The following is an 18498-nucleotide window of genomic DNA, read 5'->3' on the forward strand; positions in this document are numbered from 1 at the left end:
TGTGAAATTCTGCCTCCATAATTCTGCTTGGTATTTTCACATAACTGTGTTTAAGACCGAAAGTCCTGAAAATCTTGAGCCACCAAGACTTCCCCTTCCATCTCATTAGTCAGGGTGGGGGCACACGGCCAACCTGACTCTCAAGGGAAGCGAGGAAGTGAGTTGTTGGCAAGGGGAAGTGGGATTGTCATGACCAGGCAAAGCGTCTGCTTCAGTGTGTTTATAATGTCTAAAAATAGAGTTTATTTTATTATGAAAGTTAATACATAATTATCAAAGTTTGGAAAATAGAAGAGAAAAAATTCCCTAGTGCCACTACCCAAAGTCTTTTTTCAATGCACTATTTTAACACTGTTCTAATCATATTGTAGACGGAGTGTGAATTTCCTTTTTTTTTTTTTGCACTTAACATATGATTATTTTAAGGCTCTATGGTTTTTGAAATATAACCACCATTTTGAAAGAAAACGTAAACTAAAGGAGGCAGCACCAAATGGTGGAAAGAGGGCTGGCTTAGGAGTGAAGAGGCTGTTTGTGGCCTGGGTTCTGGCACAAATCCACCACTGTATTTCCGTTTCCTCAAGACAAAGAAGTGTGTTTCCTTAGTTCTACCATTTCTGAGTCTACAAGATCATGAGAGCTATTGCCTTTGAGACACACAGGTCTCACTGTTCAGATACTGATTCAACACGGCAGGTCAGGGCCACAAAGACAAGCAGACAGGTGAACTGGAAGTGGTTGCCATGAGAAACTGGGTGCCCAATAAATAAGCATGCCATATATAAAATCTAATATATAATACATGACAATATAACATCAGGTCTTCCAATTTTTCAACAGAAGCCAGAAATCTGCATTTTCACGTGATATTGCTTGATTTTTAAATATTGGTACCTAATTTCGAAAACAAAACACTACAGAGGCCAAACAACACGTGTGCCAAGTGTCAGTTTGCACCTCCAACTAGACCGGCAGCCAGCTTGATCATGACTGGGTAAAGGATGTACAGAAAAGGTGTTAAGGAGAGCTGCTTACAAGGCATTTTGGCTACACAGCAACTAGATTATTATGAGCCTAAAACATCAAATGCTTATATTAATGGCAAGGAAATCTAGTCTAGGATGTTATCATCTCTGTTTTTTACATGGACAGTATAATTACTTCCCACTGTTGAATCCAAGCTGCCCTCAGGTATGAGCTAAGTTTTCATGTGCTCTCTTGACTAAGTATGCACTGTATTGGAAACAACTACGTGGGGACCCTTCTAGGCCACAACTCCTTTTATATTTTATTTTTCACAATTGCATCTGGTTCAAAACCAAGTCCTGCGTCTTTTGCCTTAATCGCCCAGTTTAAGGAGAAAATGAAAACGAAAATGATGAAAGTGCTAGACAGGTGCTCCCTTGAGTAAGAACTGCCACCTCCACAGTTTATTCCCTTCTTGCCTTGAATGTTGCGCCTTTAATCTCACCTTTTCAGAGAAAGAATGATCAACATCACTAGTCGCTGCAGGCCTCGCACTTGGCAATGCTGACTCTCGCTCGCTGAAAGCAGCACAGAAAGCGGATTTATCGGCTTTGAACTTTTTATGTGATTTTTGCCTTTGACACAGTTGTTATTAGAGTTCTAAAAAAGCAACAGCCCCCCATAAGAACATCAGGTTTCTAAATGATTCATCTTCTCACAGACCTTGACATTCAATCCAGGTGGAGGAATAAGCAGGATCACCCTCAGGTTCTATCCCCAGGGCTTGGAAAGGCTTCAGTGAAATTCTATAGCAAAAGACCCAGGCTCTTCCCCTTTCTCTTTGTTGTACTAACTTTTTATCTCTGAAAAGCGAAGGGATTTCCTTTGGGGATTAAGCAGAGGAAACAGCCTCAAGTAGCGATAGTGTTTCATTAGAATTACCAGACGCAAAAGTATCCTGAAGTCAACTCAACCAGAAGTCCTTTCCCCAGTCTTGGACTGTCCCCCTATCTCCCCAGCAGAGATCGTCACACATCCTTGTCCCACTGAGGTTCTCATTCTCCTTTCTCCTGTCCACAGGGACATCTTGGGCAAACAGTAGTGATGTCTTGAGTAAGGCAGAGAGAGATTTCATCTGAAAGCAAGACACACTGCCTTTTTTTCTTTTTCTTTTCAAAAGTTTTTACATGTTTTGGTTAACCCTAAACCATTTTGAAATAAACATTTAAAAATCAATATGTGCCATTCTCATCCTACCAGGTCATGGTTTTGAGTCACTGAAAGGAACAGAGGTAGAATGAGACAGATGATTAATTTTCTTAATGATAGGTCTTAGAAGCTACTGTACAAAGGATGAGACGAAAGTGAAGCATTTCCTGTTCACAGAAGGCCAATGTGCAACTTTGCAAATTTGACCCAGTCACACTTTTTATTCCCAACCAGGAGTCTGCAGAAGGATTAGGGCATGACAGTGAAGGAAAAGGATTTGTGTCAAAGCAGTTACACTAAAGCCAGTCTGACAGATCCATCGCCTGTCAACACAGGCTAGATAAAACATACGGACTTAGCGGCTATTCAAAAGCCACTCAAAAATCTTGAAATAATAACATAAATCACATTTCTATTACATTTGTTTCTCAAATCTTTACATTCTGAATTGTGGCTGACAATTACTTAAAAACATTCAGTGGTAACCTGAATGACCAAATTCTAAGTTAACAATGTTTTTACTAATTACTTTTGAAGTCATTTTTTTTCTTTTAATGATTACCTTTAAAATTTTCAAAGAGCCGACTATTTTTCACATTTCTTATCTTTCTTATATTTTCCCTTTACTTACTATGATAGGTCTCTACATTTTTAGGCAGATGCTTGTTCCAGACTTCCATTGTTTTGGCAGTATCCCATCTAATTGGAAATCTTGCATTTTTATTTGTATTTGAAAATACTCTTCACTACGTTTTGGGGATTCCTCTCTGGCTCAAAGGTTACTTAGTGAAGTTTAAGTTTTCTTTTTCATGTTTTCTGTGTGACGGAACATTTTATTTTGGTATTTCTAATTTTATGACTTACTCTCTGGATATATGAAATATAGAGTTGTGATTCATTTATACCGTGTGGTCCAGAACATGGTCAATTTTTGTTTAAAATACACTCGAGCAAAAAAGCAGATTTGCTTCTATTTCCATGTGGTCCTTTGCACCTCTGTGAAATCTGCCTTATTAATTTTGTGTAATTTTATATCCTGTGGATTAACTAAATTCTACTTCTGAACTGTTGATATTCCCAATTATATTATATGTGGCCTTTCTGTCAATTTTTTCTATTCTTGTACTTTTTGCTTTATACATTTAGAAGTTTTAGATGGTCAAACTATTGTTCCTACTGCTTTTGTTGTGAAATCTACTTTATTATGAGAAGAATCTCAAATCAGAGTCTTTATTTTTACTAGGAACATGTTTGAGATTTGACCCAAAAGAAAACACAACTGATGAACTTTGCAAAGAAAAAAGTAGTTGCGCACACACTCTCCACCCCCTTTAACCTCTGCCTCTTGGCAAGCCATTGACCTATTTTCCTAGTAAGCCCAGGCTGCCATTGTGTTACCTGGCTGAGTCATAGTTGGGGCTTACGGAGGACAACTTGGCAATTAGACTGTGTTCCTAGAGTCAATGCACATTCCGAAAGCCTCTGGTGCATGAAGACTAAAACCTTGTGACTTACTAAGGCAAAACATTGTACAAGCCATCAGGGAAAATGAAGCCTATAGTGTATGGATGGTATAATTCCACTTAAATATCTACTATAGATCCACCTGTTTTTATCATTAAATTTGCTCATGAGTTGAGCATGATTATTTGTCAATAGCCTCCAAATATTAGAATCCCTTTTTTTTTCTCAGCAGGCCAATATTTCTCTACCCAGGGACAGACAGTTTATCTTCCAATTCTCTTAGATGCCTAAAATTAATCTTGGGAATAAAAGACTCCAGGTTTGCTCTCTACACATGAAAGAAATGGTAAGTGAGGCTCTGGACTGCTCTGTCTTTAGAGAAAAGGCAGTAAACAAGTGATACCTATTCTCCAAATATCAAAGGGCAAGGACAGTATGAGTTCCAGGGAAGTCTTTCTCTTAATGACACTTACTTGGTTCACATTCCAGACCTTTCCCTCACTTCCTGTTTTTGACCTGTCTTTATTTGGGATGATTATGGCATTTGTGCTCTCAGGCTGAATTCCTCAGGAGTTGCTCAATGGCTAGCTTTTCACCTGAACCTTGAGGTTTTCTCTGTATGGAAGCCTAATTTCTTTTACATATTTATTCTTTTTCTTAAACCTTTAAAAATAAAACATAAACTTTGGATTAAATATCATGCTTTCATTCATTACCACTTAATATTAATCCCTGTATCTTTTCTAAAGTTACAATTGAAATCATATTATTCGGAAATGCAGTCCAAGGAAACAAAATGATTAATAAATAGCAATAATAGCTATCATTTATTAAGCACTTAACCCTGTGACAGCTACTGTGCTAATCATTTCACAAACATAATTCACATTATTATTTTCACCTTTTATAGGTAAGGAAACTAAGCTTTGTGAGTACCTTTCCTAGAGGTCACACTGCCAGAGAAAAGTAAAGCCAGAATTTGTACTCAAGTCTTTCTGGCTTCAAATACTGTGCATGTAAGGACTGGGCTGTGTGACAAACAGCAGGTGAGAGCAATGCCCACTCAGCCCCAAATACTGACTGTCTAATTTTTTTTTTTTAAAGATTGGCACCTGAGCTAACAACTATTGCCAATTTTTTTTTCTTCTTTTTCTCCCCAAATTCCCCCAGTACACAGTTGTTTATTTTAGTTGTGGGTCCTTCTAGTCGTGGCATGTGGGATGCCGCCTCAGCATGGCTTGATGAGTGGTGCCATGTCCGCGCCCAGGATCCAAACCAGTGAAACCCTGGGCCTCCAAAGCGGAGCACGTGAACTTAACCACTCGGCCATGGGGCTGGCCCCTAAATTTTTACTTAGGCTATTGCTTCCAGTCCACTCAGCCTAGTTTTAACTGCTTCTGACTACAAGCGAATTGGAGAATAATGTTATAAAAACACTTGAATAAATGAAAATTCTCATTTCTTCCACAATTTTCTGTTGAGCTCCTCTTTTGCACGAGGCAATGTGCTAGTTGAGAAATCTAAGACGCTGCTTGCTTTTTGAGAAGGTCAAGTGATGGTGGGAGAGGCAGCACTGTATTGCAATCTGTGTTGTACCAGAGATATGCAGGGAACAAGTGGAAGGTTACCATTCCATTAGGGTGTTTAGGAAGGGCATCTCAGAAAAGGCAACATGTGAGCAGGCTGGAATGTTATGAGCGATACCTGGGAACAGGGAGTTCCAAGTAGAGAAAAAGGCAAGGAGAAGTGCCCTCAGGTGCGAGCTGATGTGCTTCTTCGAAAGGAAGCAAAGAGGCCACTATGGCCAGAGGCCAGTGGGTGAGGGTGATCCAAGAGGAGGGAGAGGGCAGGACGCCACTACTGTCAAGTCCTGGGCTTTTACTTTGAGTAAGATGGGAATCCCTGAAGGCTCTGAGTGGAAGAGTCACATGTTTTAACTTGGACTTTTCAAGAACCACTCTGGCCAACTGTGCAAGGTGACGGCAGGGAGACCAATTAGGAGCAAATGTCGTCGTCCAGGTAAGAGGCGACGGTGGCTTGGGCCACGGTGGGTGATGGAGGTGGTGAGAAGGGAACAGATGTTTCTTACGTTCGGATAAGATTTGCTGAAGGGATGGAATGTGGGATGTGAGAGAAAGGAGTCAAGGATGACTCCAAGGTCTTCAGCCTGAGCATCTGGAAGGAGCTCTGCCATTTATTGAGACGGGAAGACTATGGGAGGAGCTCGCTAACTGGGCGTGAGCAGCACAGTTTGGTTTTGGACATATCTGAAGATGTCTGCTAGTCTTCCAAGAGATCTAGATTGGGCAGTTGAATATATAAGTTAGGGAAGAAGAAAGGCTGGAATCTGATGAAGACCAAGGAGAATCCATAAAAGCTTAAAAAAAAATGGAGGGTGATAAAATGACCCTCTTGAAAAAGTTTCAAAGCTTTTTAATTTATATCATCACTATTTTTTACATCACTTATAAAAGTCTATGACAACTATAAAAATACGTGGCAACACCATGTTTGTAAGAAGTGGCTATAGCTTCATCAATGGTTTCTAAAGTGTGGGCCTTAGGCCAACAAGCATCAACATCACCTGTGAGCTTGTTAGAGACACAAATTATCGGGCCCCACCCGACCTAGTGAATCATAAACTCCAGGGCTAGGGCTCAGGAAGCTGTTTTGACAAGTTCTACAGGAGATAGTTATGCACAGCAAAGTTGAGTAATCCAGATGATAAGAAGTTTAGTATTTCCAGGTTCTAGTCATTTAAAAAGAAAAGGAACAACTTTTTTTTAAAGGTAAAATGTCTTTATTGTTTGAAGCATAAAAAAGAGTAAACAAAAATCAGTATGACATTTCATTTCCTAGTCTTCTCAGTGAGGTTATAAAAATACAGTGCCACTTAGTCTTCACAAACTCTTGAAAATGTCTACAAGTTCACACTTAGTATAATATAAAAAGGCACTTAAAACACACAATGAGATGATCTTTTAAAAAATCACCTCATACATACGATTGAAATTGCTTTGAAAAAAATTTCTAAATATAGATTCCTACAGAAATAGGACTTAACTTTTTCTTCTTTTCCAGAACATAGACAGCATTTTCCCCATGTCACCTATAGACATCATGAATGTGGACTGCCTTCTCCCACCTTCTTTGTTCTTGATAGAGGTTAACAGAAAAGCAAGCTACAATTCATCTGTTTTTCTTCAATTTAATCTCGTTTTGTTTAAGATAAAACAAAATTCTTAATTTGTAACCAAGATCTTGTAGAATGCCTGGCTCATTTTCATTCTGTTTCAAATAATAATTCATTAAAAAAATAGGAAGATGGTGATGCAAATGTTTAAGTACTTATCATTCGGCGGCCAAAATCACCCTAAGCAACAGCATTTCTGCAGCGTGTGAACATACATGTGGGCCTATTTTTAAATGTTTCTCTTACATCATTCTGGCTTTTGAGCACACTGAAATCACACTAACGTAATCTTTGTAAGCTGGGATCACAGGTTCGGACACAACCCAAAGTGCTTAGTGCACTCATCTGTGAGAGAAAAGATATGTGCGCTTCACATATTTCTAACTCTTCATTTTCTTTCAGGTTGATCAAAGGATAAACAATGGACACCTTAAATCAAATAAAAACTCTCTGCTCTGTGTCACATATGTGCTGTTGCTAATTAAGATAAGTGTATCCTTGCTGTGGAAATTCTGTGGTCTGGGAATTTTTACAAGATCACCTTTCCAAGGCACTGGTGAGAAAGGACAGTTTGTTTTTGAACTGAAAGAAATATGAGGTGGATCACTAACTCATTCTCTGCCATGTATAGGATGCTATTTTAGAGGTAAGTGAATTATTTTACCCCAAGGTGTTGTTCACTAAAGAAATACATTAATTGCTTTGAGGAACTGCCTGAACATGGTCAATTTGAAATGATTTAACTATGAAATCAAGAGATTTGATTACTTTCCTGGTAGGGTTTGGACTATAAATGAAAACTGACATTTAAAATATTATGGGGGAAAATACAGAGCCACTTGAATGCTTATCACTTTATTCCTGCAGTCATAAATGGGAATGCTTTAAATCAGTCCTTGACATTGATTTGTGTGTTTAAATTAGTCCTTAATTATGCCTTTTCTGCCTTGTTCTGTGGCTCGCCCTTATGAGAAACGCCATGATAATGAGCGCCCGGATGTGCTGCACGAAGCAGCTTGTACTACCTTCCTGACCATCTGTACCTGTGTCACTTATCTCGCCTCTGCTCATACTTCTCTGTTCAGCTTTTCTGATGGATAGCACTGAAAAGCTTTTGCTGGTTTTCAAGGCAGTCTTTCAGCTTATCCTCTGTCAAAGTCAGTCGCTGCTCCAAGATTGAAACAGTCTGCAAAAATGAAGACAAAATAATCAGTGCCTGGTGACCTGGTGGTGAGGACGATGATGGGACTCTCTGCATAGGAGGGAGATCCTTTTTAGAACTGGAATGCCAGCCGTTTTGCTAGGAAGTTGGCTCAAAATGAGCCCCAGAATTCGCTCTGCTTCCAGGTCCTACCACAGGGCAAAGCACTGTAAAGCAGCTTGAGGAAAAGAAAAACAAGTGATACATTTGAGGAAAAAGGAGTAAAAGGTCAGGCCTCTGCAGACAATTCTCATGTCTGATCTCCTAAAGCATCAGTGCCCTGGAAGAGGTGACAGGGAGCATTCTAAGGGGTGCCACCAGCTACATGGGCCTGGGGGGGGGGCATAGGGGTGGGGATGGGAGGCCACATGCCTGGCTCAGGTGCTACCTAGATGTCATCACAGTCATTCCATCACAATCAATGCATGATGAACCATACCTACACCACCCCAAACACCCCAAACTGGATACCTGGTTTACTTTGAAAATATCATAATGATTCCACCAGTTCTCACACCCAGAAGATGATAACAGCACCTCATAGGGTTGTTAGAAAGGCGGAATGAAATAATGCACGTAAAATGTTTAAGCTGGAGCCTGGCACACAGGACTTGATGAATATTAGTTCTTCTAACTCCTGAAGCTCAAAAATGAGTATATGACTACACACACACACACATACACACACACTCACACTCACAAATGACTACTTCTAAATTTGGGAAATCTAATTTTTTGTGATATTGTTAGACTTCACCTTCAGGCTTTATATCTTTTAAAGACGTTTTATTATAAAATAAAACAGACTCAGAAAGCTGCACCAAACACATCACTTAATGAATTCTTACAAGATAAACACCCTTATAACCAGCACCCAGACCAAGAACTAGAACTCTGCCAGCCGCCCCACAGTGCTTTCCATGTGCCTACCAGAATCCCCCGCCCTCCCACCACGGGACCTACTACCCTGACCATCGTAAATCACTTCCTTGTGTTTCTTTATGGTTTCATCTTTCAGGTGTACAGCCCTAGACACTATAATTTTCTTACCCATTTTCAAGATCTGATATGTCATTTAAAGTCTCCTAGTCTACAGATTCCCCCTCTCCTTTTCTTTTCTTTAGTTTGTCTGTGGACAGGCTTCGGCCATTTGACCTGCAGAGTTTCCATCAGTCTGGATTTCAGGGACAGCACCTCAGTGCAGTTCAGTCTGTTCTATCCTCTGTATCTTCTGTAAATTGGCAGCTGGATTCAAAGGCCTGATTAGACTCTGGTTAGAGGCTGTGGCAAGACAATAGGCGGTGGTCTGTTCTTTCACCAGAAGGCACATTACTAAGGTTTGCTCATTTCTCTTTTCATGCTCTTAGTAACTACTCAATGCCTAGATCTATTAATTCTTGGGGATTGCAAATGATGGTATTCTACGTTCATCATTTTAAAAAATTTATTAGTTAGAATAATTTATAAATAAGAGATACTTGCCTCATCTACTATCTGGCTCCCCAGTGGTTGAGTTCCCAGAGGAAAGACAGGATAAATGCTTGGTTATTTTGGTCAACAAGTTTCAAGATAATGAATTGATTCCCTACCACCCTCTGAGGGCAGTCAATTTTTTAAAATGTCATTATTTAATAGCTTTTGCTTTCATATTCCATACTATAGATTATGACTAATTAACAGTAATAACGATGCTGATAATATTTTCTACCATTTCTGGGCCAAGCATTTTGCCAGATACTTTACATACATTATCACAATTCCACACACTACTGATACCTATATCATCAACACCTTTAACACTGGTTAACTCTGTTTATCTACCATCTAAAACGTAATTTCATTTTAATTTATTTCTAATTATAGTTCAGTACAGATGGTTATAAACACTGCCACTGAACTGGGAGATGTTCAGTCATCTGTAATTAAAGTGAATTAGAACATGTTTATTTTACTTGCTACTTGCCCAGAGATTCACTGTTCCCATTTTGCAAGTGTACTGTGCCTGCTTTTAACCTCTTTAATAAAAACAAAGCCAGCCCTTCAAAATTAAAAATAAAAAGTCATAGAGATATTCAATAAAGCTTAAAGTGATTCATTTAACATTGAATCGGGCATAGAGAAGGAGAAACGGGTCATGGGGCTGAAAGAGCAGAGACTGTACAGATTCCCTGGGAGAGGCCCTAATGAGGCCCCGACACTGGATGCAACAGTGCAGGTGAGGAAGTCATGGCGATACGGAAACAAGGCAACCAAAACTAACTGTGGTATGGAAGCTGAGAGGAAAACTGCCTTTAAAGGAAATAAATGTCTGATAAATACAGAGAAAGTCACCTCCAGCACAATACTGAAAAGGAAAAATTGGTGATTTTAATATGATTTTCATTGAACAAATCTTACAATAATTTCAAACACATGGCTCTTTCCTATAATTTGTTAGGACTCCAAATACATAAACGTCCCCCTTAACCCCCATGGCCCTGAGATGTTATATAGAGGGTAAAAATATTCATTTAATTAGTGGCTCTAAACCCTGGCTGTAGAACAGATTCATATGGGGTTCTTAAAAGACCAATGCCAGGGCCCTTCCCAGACCAATGGAAATGGATTCTCTGGAGATAAGAACTGGAGATCTGTACATTTAACTGCCTAGGTAACTATAATGCACAGCCAGGGCTGAGAGGAGAATTAGATGATTTCTATGCAAGAGCTATTTCAACTTGAAATATTTGTTCTGGAAAAGTAGTTGACATCTCTCTAGTTCACATTATAGCCTTTCATTCTGTATAACTTGTGACAATGTCCACTCTGACAAATATTGGTATCTTCATTCTACATATCAAAGAGGAACACCAGGACTGTGTCAAAGGAAACAACGAATCAGCAAAGCTGGAAGAAAACCCTCTGGTATGTCCACTTCAACAAAATGATATTTATATCTCCTAACCAAGAGTTGGAAAACCTTTGATATATTAAGATCCATGGTATTCCTTCTTTGCAGAGGCAAACTGGCATCGAAGAACTGGGTAATACAAAAACCATCACCTCCAGAAAATCACAGCATCAATATAAGAAGCTTTGAAATGAGGGACGTTAAATATTGGACAGTGAGAATATCTTCAGAGTCAAGAACTGTAAACATTGCCAATATTTCATTTTAACCAGAAATGGTTAATCCCAATACAATTTTTGTATGGTCCTAAATATTTTTTTGATAATGTCCTAATCTGAATATGATGCATTGAAAATTCTTAGGACAAAACATTACTGCCCAGGATCAAGTATGTTTATAGCATGGACTACCACCACTGTTCTTCATAGTCTTCACTGCCCCCTTCCAGCCCCCAGATGCCATATATAGCACTCTGTGCGTGTGTGCGTGCACACACATGCATACATGTGCATGGGCTCTGGCCTTACTTCCACTAGATCTTGCTAGAGCAGCTCAGCAGATCATGCCTTACTACATTGATTGTCACCTTGAGCTTGCCTTGCTAAGAAAGAAAACTTTACCCCTGCCCTACTAGTTCTGCTGCCTGCTTTAACCAGGATTGTTTTGTATACATCACCCCCAAGTGCAAAGCATGCCAACCCACCTGTGTCAAAACATTGAGTTGTTCCATAATATGCCCTAAAGCGTCAGTCACAGCGAGCGGTATGCTTCTTTGGCTCTCAGAGGGCAGGTCGCTCATGTCTTCTGTTTTCTTTTTCAAGGTTGTTGGGAAACATTCTGATGTCGTTAATGAGGGGTTCAAGAAATATCCACAGATCCCTTCACCCTTGTCTGGTGGGGTTCTGACAGTGGTTTCCGTTGTCTTTGACATCATAGAAAAGATAGGAAAAGTTATATTTTCCAAACTTTAATTGATATATATAGAAATTTTCAGCATTCCTCTTCTAAAAGTCCAGCCTTCATTTAATTATTTATCTTCAACTATAGCAAATTATGGAAATTACAATTATAAGCAGGAAATAAAGCTAGCAATGAATAAAGAAAATTCACAGTTTTCCTTGATTTTTTTTCAATGAAATACACTTTGCATGTATCTGTCTGAAGGATCAGGTGTTCTACCATTAAAAACACTGTTAGATGCAGTCTAATTCTGAATTTAAAAATGAATATCACATCCATTAAGATGACTATTAGTCAAAAAATGGAAAATAAGTGTTGGTGAAAATGTGGAGAAAAGAGAACCCTCATGAATTGCTGGTAGGAATATAAAATGGTGCAGCTCCTCAAAAAGTTAAACATAGAATTACCATATGATCTAGCAATTCGACTCCTAAGTATAGACCCAAAAGAATTGAAAGCAGGGACTTGAACCGATACTTGTACACCATTGTTCATAGCAGCATTATTCACAATAGCCAAAAGGTGGAAGCAACCCAAGTGTCCATCAACAGAAAAATGTATAAACAAAATGTGATCTATACATACAATGGAATATTATTTAGCCATAAAAATGAATGGAATTCTGATACATGCTACAACATGGATGAACCTTGAAAACATTATGCTAAGTAAATAAGCCAGACACAAAAGAAAATATTGTATGATTCTCCTAATAGGAGGTAACTTGAATAGGCAAATTCGTAGGACAGAAATTAGAGGTTTCTCCTATGGGCTGGGGGGAGGAGGAATGCAGAGTTATTGCCTAATGGGTAAGGAGTTTCTGTTTGGAATGATGAAAAAGTTCTCAAAATTGCTAGTGGTGATGGTTACACAACACTGAATACTTAATGCCAGTGAATTGTACACTTAAAAATGATTAAATTGTAAATTTTATATTATATATGTTTTACCAGAATAAAATAAAAAACAAAAAAGCCCTTCTAAACATATGATAATGAACAATATGAAAATAAAATTAAGAAAACAACCCCATTTGCAACAGCATCAAAAAGAATAAAATACTCAGGAATAAATTTAACAAAAGAAGTTCAAGACATACTGAAAACTACAAACTATTAATGAAAGAAACTAAAGAAGATCTAAATAAGTGGAAACACATCCTATATCCTATGTTCATGGAGCAGGAGACTTAATATTGTTAAGATGGCAATACTCCCCAAATTGATATATACAGATTCAATGCAACCTCTATAAAAATTCTAGCTGCCTTTTTTTCAGAAATTGACAAGTTGATCTCAAAATTCACATGGAAGGGCCAGCCCCATGGCCCAGTGGTTAAGTCCTGTGTGCTCCACTTTGGCAGCCCGGGTTCATGGGTTCAGATCTTGGGTGCAGACTTACACCACTTGTCAAGCCATGCTGTGGTGATGACCCACATACAAAATAAGGGAAGACTGGTACAGATGTTAACTCAGAGCTAATCTTCCTCAAGCAAAAAAAAAAAAAAAAAATTCACATGGAAGTGCAAGGAACCCAGAATAGTCAAAATAATACTGAAGAATAAAGTTGATATTGAGGAAGAAAGTTGGAGGACTCACACTTCCCAATTTCAAAATTTACTACATAACTACAGTAGTCAAAACAGTGTGGCACTGGTCTAAAGATAGACGTATAGATCAATGGAATAGAATTGAGAGTCCAGAAATAAACCCTTCCACTTATTGATTTTTGACAAGGTTGCCAAAACAATTTAGTGGGGAAAGAATAGTTTTTTTCACAAATGGTACTGTGAAAACTGGATATCTCAATTCAAAAGAATAGAATTGGGCCCCCACCTCACACTTTATACAAAATTAACTCAAAATGGATCATCTTAAATATAAGAGCTAAAACTATAAAACTCAGAAAAGGCCACAAGAGTAGATTTTCCTGACACTGGATTAGACAAAGATTTCTTAGATATAACATCAAAAGTACAAATGACAAAATAAATAAATAAATTGGACTTTATGAAAATTAAAAGTTATTGTGCTTCAAAAGATACCATCAAGAAAGTGAAAAAAACCCCAGAGATTGGGAGAAAATATTTGCAAATCATTTATTTGATAAGAGACTTATATGAAGAACATATAAAGAACTTTTATAACTCAAAGCTAAAGACAGATAATCCAATTAAAAAATAGTCAAAGGATTTGAATAGACAATTCTCCAAAGATGATACACAAATGGCCAATAAGTAAATAAAAAGATGTTCAACACTGACCATCAGAAAAATGCAAATCAAAACCACAATGAGATACCATTTCACACCACCAGGATGATTAATATAAAAAAGACAGATGATAACAAGTGTGGTGAAGATGTAGAGAAATTGGAACTCTCATACATTGCTAGTGGAATTGTAAAATAGTGCAGCCACTTTGGAAAATGGTTTGGTTGGTACTCAAAATGTTAAACATAGAATTACCATATGACCCAGCAATTCCACTCCTCAGTATATATCCAAGTAAAATGAAAACATACGTCCACACAAAATCTGTGCATGAATGTCATATCAACATTATATATAATAGCCAAGAAAATGGAATCGACCCAGATGCATCCAAATGCTATGATAATGAATGGACAGACAAAATATGGTATGTCCTTACAGTGGAATATTATTTACCCACAAAAAGGAATGAAGTACTGATACACGCTACAACGTGGATGAACCCTGAAAATATTAGGATAAGTTAAAGAAGCCACACATAAAGGCCACATGTTGTATGAGTCCCTGTATATACAATGGTCAGAATAGACAAATACATGAAGACAGACTGAGATTAGTAGTCGCCAGGCGAGAGAAGAATGGGGAGAGATTGGTAATGGGTATGAAGGTGATGAAAATGTTCTATGATTCTTTTTGGAGTGATGAGATATTCTAAAATTAGACAGTGGTGATAGTTGCACAACTTGGTGAATATACTAAAAATCATTGAACTGTACATGTTAAAAGGGTGAATTTTATAGTATGTGAATTTCATCTCACGAAAGCTAATATGAAAACAAACAAAAATCCAAATACACACATCACAGAAGGTTTTTAACTTTACATTTCTGGTTACCACTTGTGACATGAGAGTTTCTGACAGAGGTTACCTCAGCCATGGAAAGTGCACTTCTAATGATGATGATGATGATGGTGACGGTGACAACAATTAGCACATTTAGAACTTACTGGGTACTTGGCATTGTTTCAAGTGCTTTACACATATTAACTGGTTTAATCCTCACAATAATCCTATCAGGTAGGTTCTACCTTTATTCCCATTTTACAAAGGAGGAAACAGATACCAAAAGATTAAATAACCTGCCCAAGGTCACACAGGTAGGAAAGATGTACGAGGCATAACCAGTCATAAATCTAAGAGATGCCAAAGAATTCCAGGTACTACAACTTTGGGATCAAAGCCACTGTTCTCCATGATGCTTCCAACCACTTTTTAGGAAGATGGAAACTTTCAAGTTTCCCTCTGTTAAAATCTTACTGATTCACTATTTGTTGAAAATAATAAAAATGAACTCAAAATCCACCATCCACAATTCAAGCTTATTTTAAAAATATATATAAAACACATCTTAGCACTCCTACCATCTCTGACCTACCCACTCATGCTCTGAGCTAAGGGAACTGGGAAAACAACACACAGTACTTCTCTACCTGGGTTCCCAGCTACTGGCTGGTGGCAAAGACAAATGAAAGCAGTGTAAAGATGAGGATGGAATATACAAAGAATTCACCAAGAAGTCCTGTCTCACAGTCACAGTTTGCATTCCTGATCCTAGGCAGCCACCTCACTGACTGGGAACAATGTACGGATGACCATGCACAACCATCCTCACCCTAGAACAAATAATTCCTGCTTCAAGGACAGACTTTTCCTTTCTTTTTCTTTTTCTTTCTTTCTTTTTTTTTTTTTAACATTGCTTCTGCTCTGCCTGCAATGACCTTCTCTGCCTTCCTAGCATGGCTGAATACTCTTTTTTTTTCTTTTTTTTTTTTGAGGAAGAACAGCCCTGAGCTAACATCTGTGCCAGTCTTCCTCCACTTTATATGTGGGTCAGCGCCACAGCATGGCTGATGAGTGGTATAGCTCTGCACCCAAGATCTGAACCTGTGAACCTGTGCTGCCGAAACAGAGTGCACTGAACTCAACCACTACGCCACAGGGCTGGCCCTCTGAATCCCTTTTGATCTCTAAATTTCAGCTTAATTGTCAAATCTTCAAAAAGTAGTCCCTGACCACCCTATTGAAGCTAGACTTCCAGTTCGCGTCCATAACTGATCAGAGTGTGCTTTTCATATTTGTTCCTTGTCTATTATCAGTCTCCCTCACTAGACTGTGCTATGCCTATCCTTCTCACCACTGTACCCCCTGGACTTAGCAGGAACTTGAATATTCTTGAATATGTTACCCACTTATATGCAAATTTCATTACTTTTCTCACAGATGGAAAACAAACTCTCTGTAACCAAGACAGCCTTTTTCACACTGATCTCAACATACCTAAGTACGTACACACATGGCCACAAATATCACTAGTCACATTGTAGTAAGAGTTTCAGCCGGTCATGGGAAAAGGCCTCAACCTAATTAACAAATCAGTCTTTGAACTTGGGGGGTTTGCAGGCAGGGTGGTTAGTTAAAAAAGGGCAAAAGGAAACAGACAAAGATTTAAGACCAGAGGCAGTCTAAGCAGTAAAAGATCTCAATATGGCCTTAATAATGGTTTTCTTGTTTGGGACCAGCAACAAATACATTTCTATCAAATGACATATGGAGATGAAGAAAAACGAGAAATGTGTATGGGTAGAGAGAGGAAAAAACACTAGATCTCCATCCTTGAACATTAGCCAAGTGACACATCTGTCCTTCTGTCTCAAAGGTATGGGACCTAGAAATTAGCAGATTCCTTCCCACCAACCAACCCTGCCTTTGCCTCTTGTTTGTACAGGAAAGAGTGAGCTGCACAGCTTGGGGTAGTTTCAACATGCTCATTCATAAAATTAAAAACAAAACTGAGAAGGGAAAGAATATGTTTAAGGTTCTGGGCTATCAGAAATCTAGCAAATAAGGCTGTAGTACCTGTTGCTCCCCATACATTGAGGTCCTCTCTGATTTCAAAGTTGCTAATATTCCTTCTTTAGGTAAATGCTTACTGAGCACCGATATCATACTAAGCATTTACTAACGTTAAAAGTAAGCACGGGGGCTGGCCCCGTGGCTGAGTAGTTAAGTTCGTGTGCTCCGCTATGGGGGCCCAGGGTTTCTCTGGTTCGGATCCTGGGCGCGGACATGGCACCACTCATGAGGCCACACTGAGGTGGCGTCCCACGTACTACAACTAGAAGGACCCACAACTAAAATATACAACTATATACTGGGTGGATTTGGGGAGAAAAAGCAGAAAGAAAAAAAAAGATTGGTAACAGTTGTTAGCTCAGGTGCCAATCTTTAAAAAACAAAAAAAAAGTAAGCACGGTGTGATGCCTCTCTCAAGGACTCTGTTGTGGTGAGAGAATTAAGACAGAGCAGGACTGAGATCCTCCGCAGGGCCTGGCATATCACTGGCACTACAGAATGAACAAGAAACATAAGCAGATAAATGATAGTAAGATTGCAAAAAAGAACAAATGCTTTGGCAGCTCATAAAAGGAAGAAATCACACCATGTTTCCTTATCTCTCAGTTTTATTGCTGACACTTGAAGTAGAGTGAGATAACAATCATTCATTCACTGATTCATTCAGCAAACGAAGGCCTCCAAGGGCAGGCATTAAAGCTACAGCAAAGAACAAGTGAGATGCGGTACCCTCCTTCATGGGCTTATAGTTCTCTAAGGAACCATTTCATCCAAAAGGATGGCAGGGCAATCACCACCCTAAAGTTCTCCTTCGATAAGCCCGTAGTTGTCACCTCAGAGATGCAAAATGCAGCCTCACCAAGGGCAAGAAGGAATCTGAGTAGCTGAGAAATCCTATGTCTACAGGTTAAAAAGCTCCACCTTCCATCTGAACATATAGAGTAATAGACAGAGTCAACTGATACAAATTACTTTGATAGTCCTGAGAGTGAGATATGAAACCTGTCACATTCGGGGGACAAATGAGTCTTAACATGTTGTTTAAATGCCATGGTTAATTTTAATGCATAATTTTTCATTTGCCACTTACATTAGAGAATGAATTATTTTAATGCATCAATAGGAAGTGAAAATTGTGGCATTTGCAAGCAAATTCTTATGGGGAAATTAACCATTCAACAGTGCAATCAAGGTTCACACATCTAAACTATCATTATTTATATAATTAATGGAACATTCAAGATACTGTGGTGCTCAATTATATGTGAAAGTTCATATATTATATTTATTCCATTTCTTCCTCTTCCCTTCTCTCCTGCTACTATCTCCCACCCACCATTGTCTGGCCGGCAAATCAGGACTAAGCACTGGTGCCACTTCACTCTCAGAAGCCTTTGCTTGTGCCATCGGTAGAACATGAATCACTTCTTGTTATCTGTGTTTACACATCTATGTTCCCTACTAGATTATGAGGGATACTCTCTTGAGG

At 38.7% G+C, this 18498-nt stretch overlaps 1 protein-coding gene and 1 long non-coding RNA gene across 8 annotated transcripts in view; one reads left to right on the forward strand and one right to left on the reverse strand.

Annotated features, from left to right (window-relative positions):
- Positions 1-6416: 6416 nt before the first annotated feature.
- Positions 6417-18498, reverse strand: part of POC1B (POC1 centriolar protein B) — a 92132-nt gene continuing 80050 nt past the window's right edge. For all 7 annotated transcript variants that reach the window (XM_023631609.2, XM_023631610.2, XM_070253956.1 and 4 more), the window contains 2 exons: positions 11627-11845; positions 6417-8018 (listed from right to left, as the gene is read on the reverse strand). In XM_023631609.2, the coding sequence (XP_023487377.1) occupies positions 7914-8018; positions 11627-11845 (324 nt within the window). In that variant the 3' untranslated portion in view covers positions 6417-7913. The remainder of the gene's footprint in view (positions 8019-11626; positions 11846-18498) is intronic.
- Positions 10836-12028, forward strand: LOC138921179 (uncharacterized). Its single transcript, XR_011433526.1, has 2 exons — positions 10836-10937; positions 11032-12028. It is a non-coding gene; the product is annotated as an uncharacterized lncRNA (long non-coding RNA).

The sequence above is a fragment of the Equus caballus genome, chromosome 28, assembly GCF_041296265.1.
Source record: "Equus caballus isolate H_3958 breed thoroughbred chromosome 28, TB-T2T, whole genome shotgun sequence".
Classification (NCBI taxonomy): Eukaryota; Metazoa; Chordata; class Mammalia; order Perissodactyla; family Equidae; genus Equus; species Equus caballus.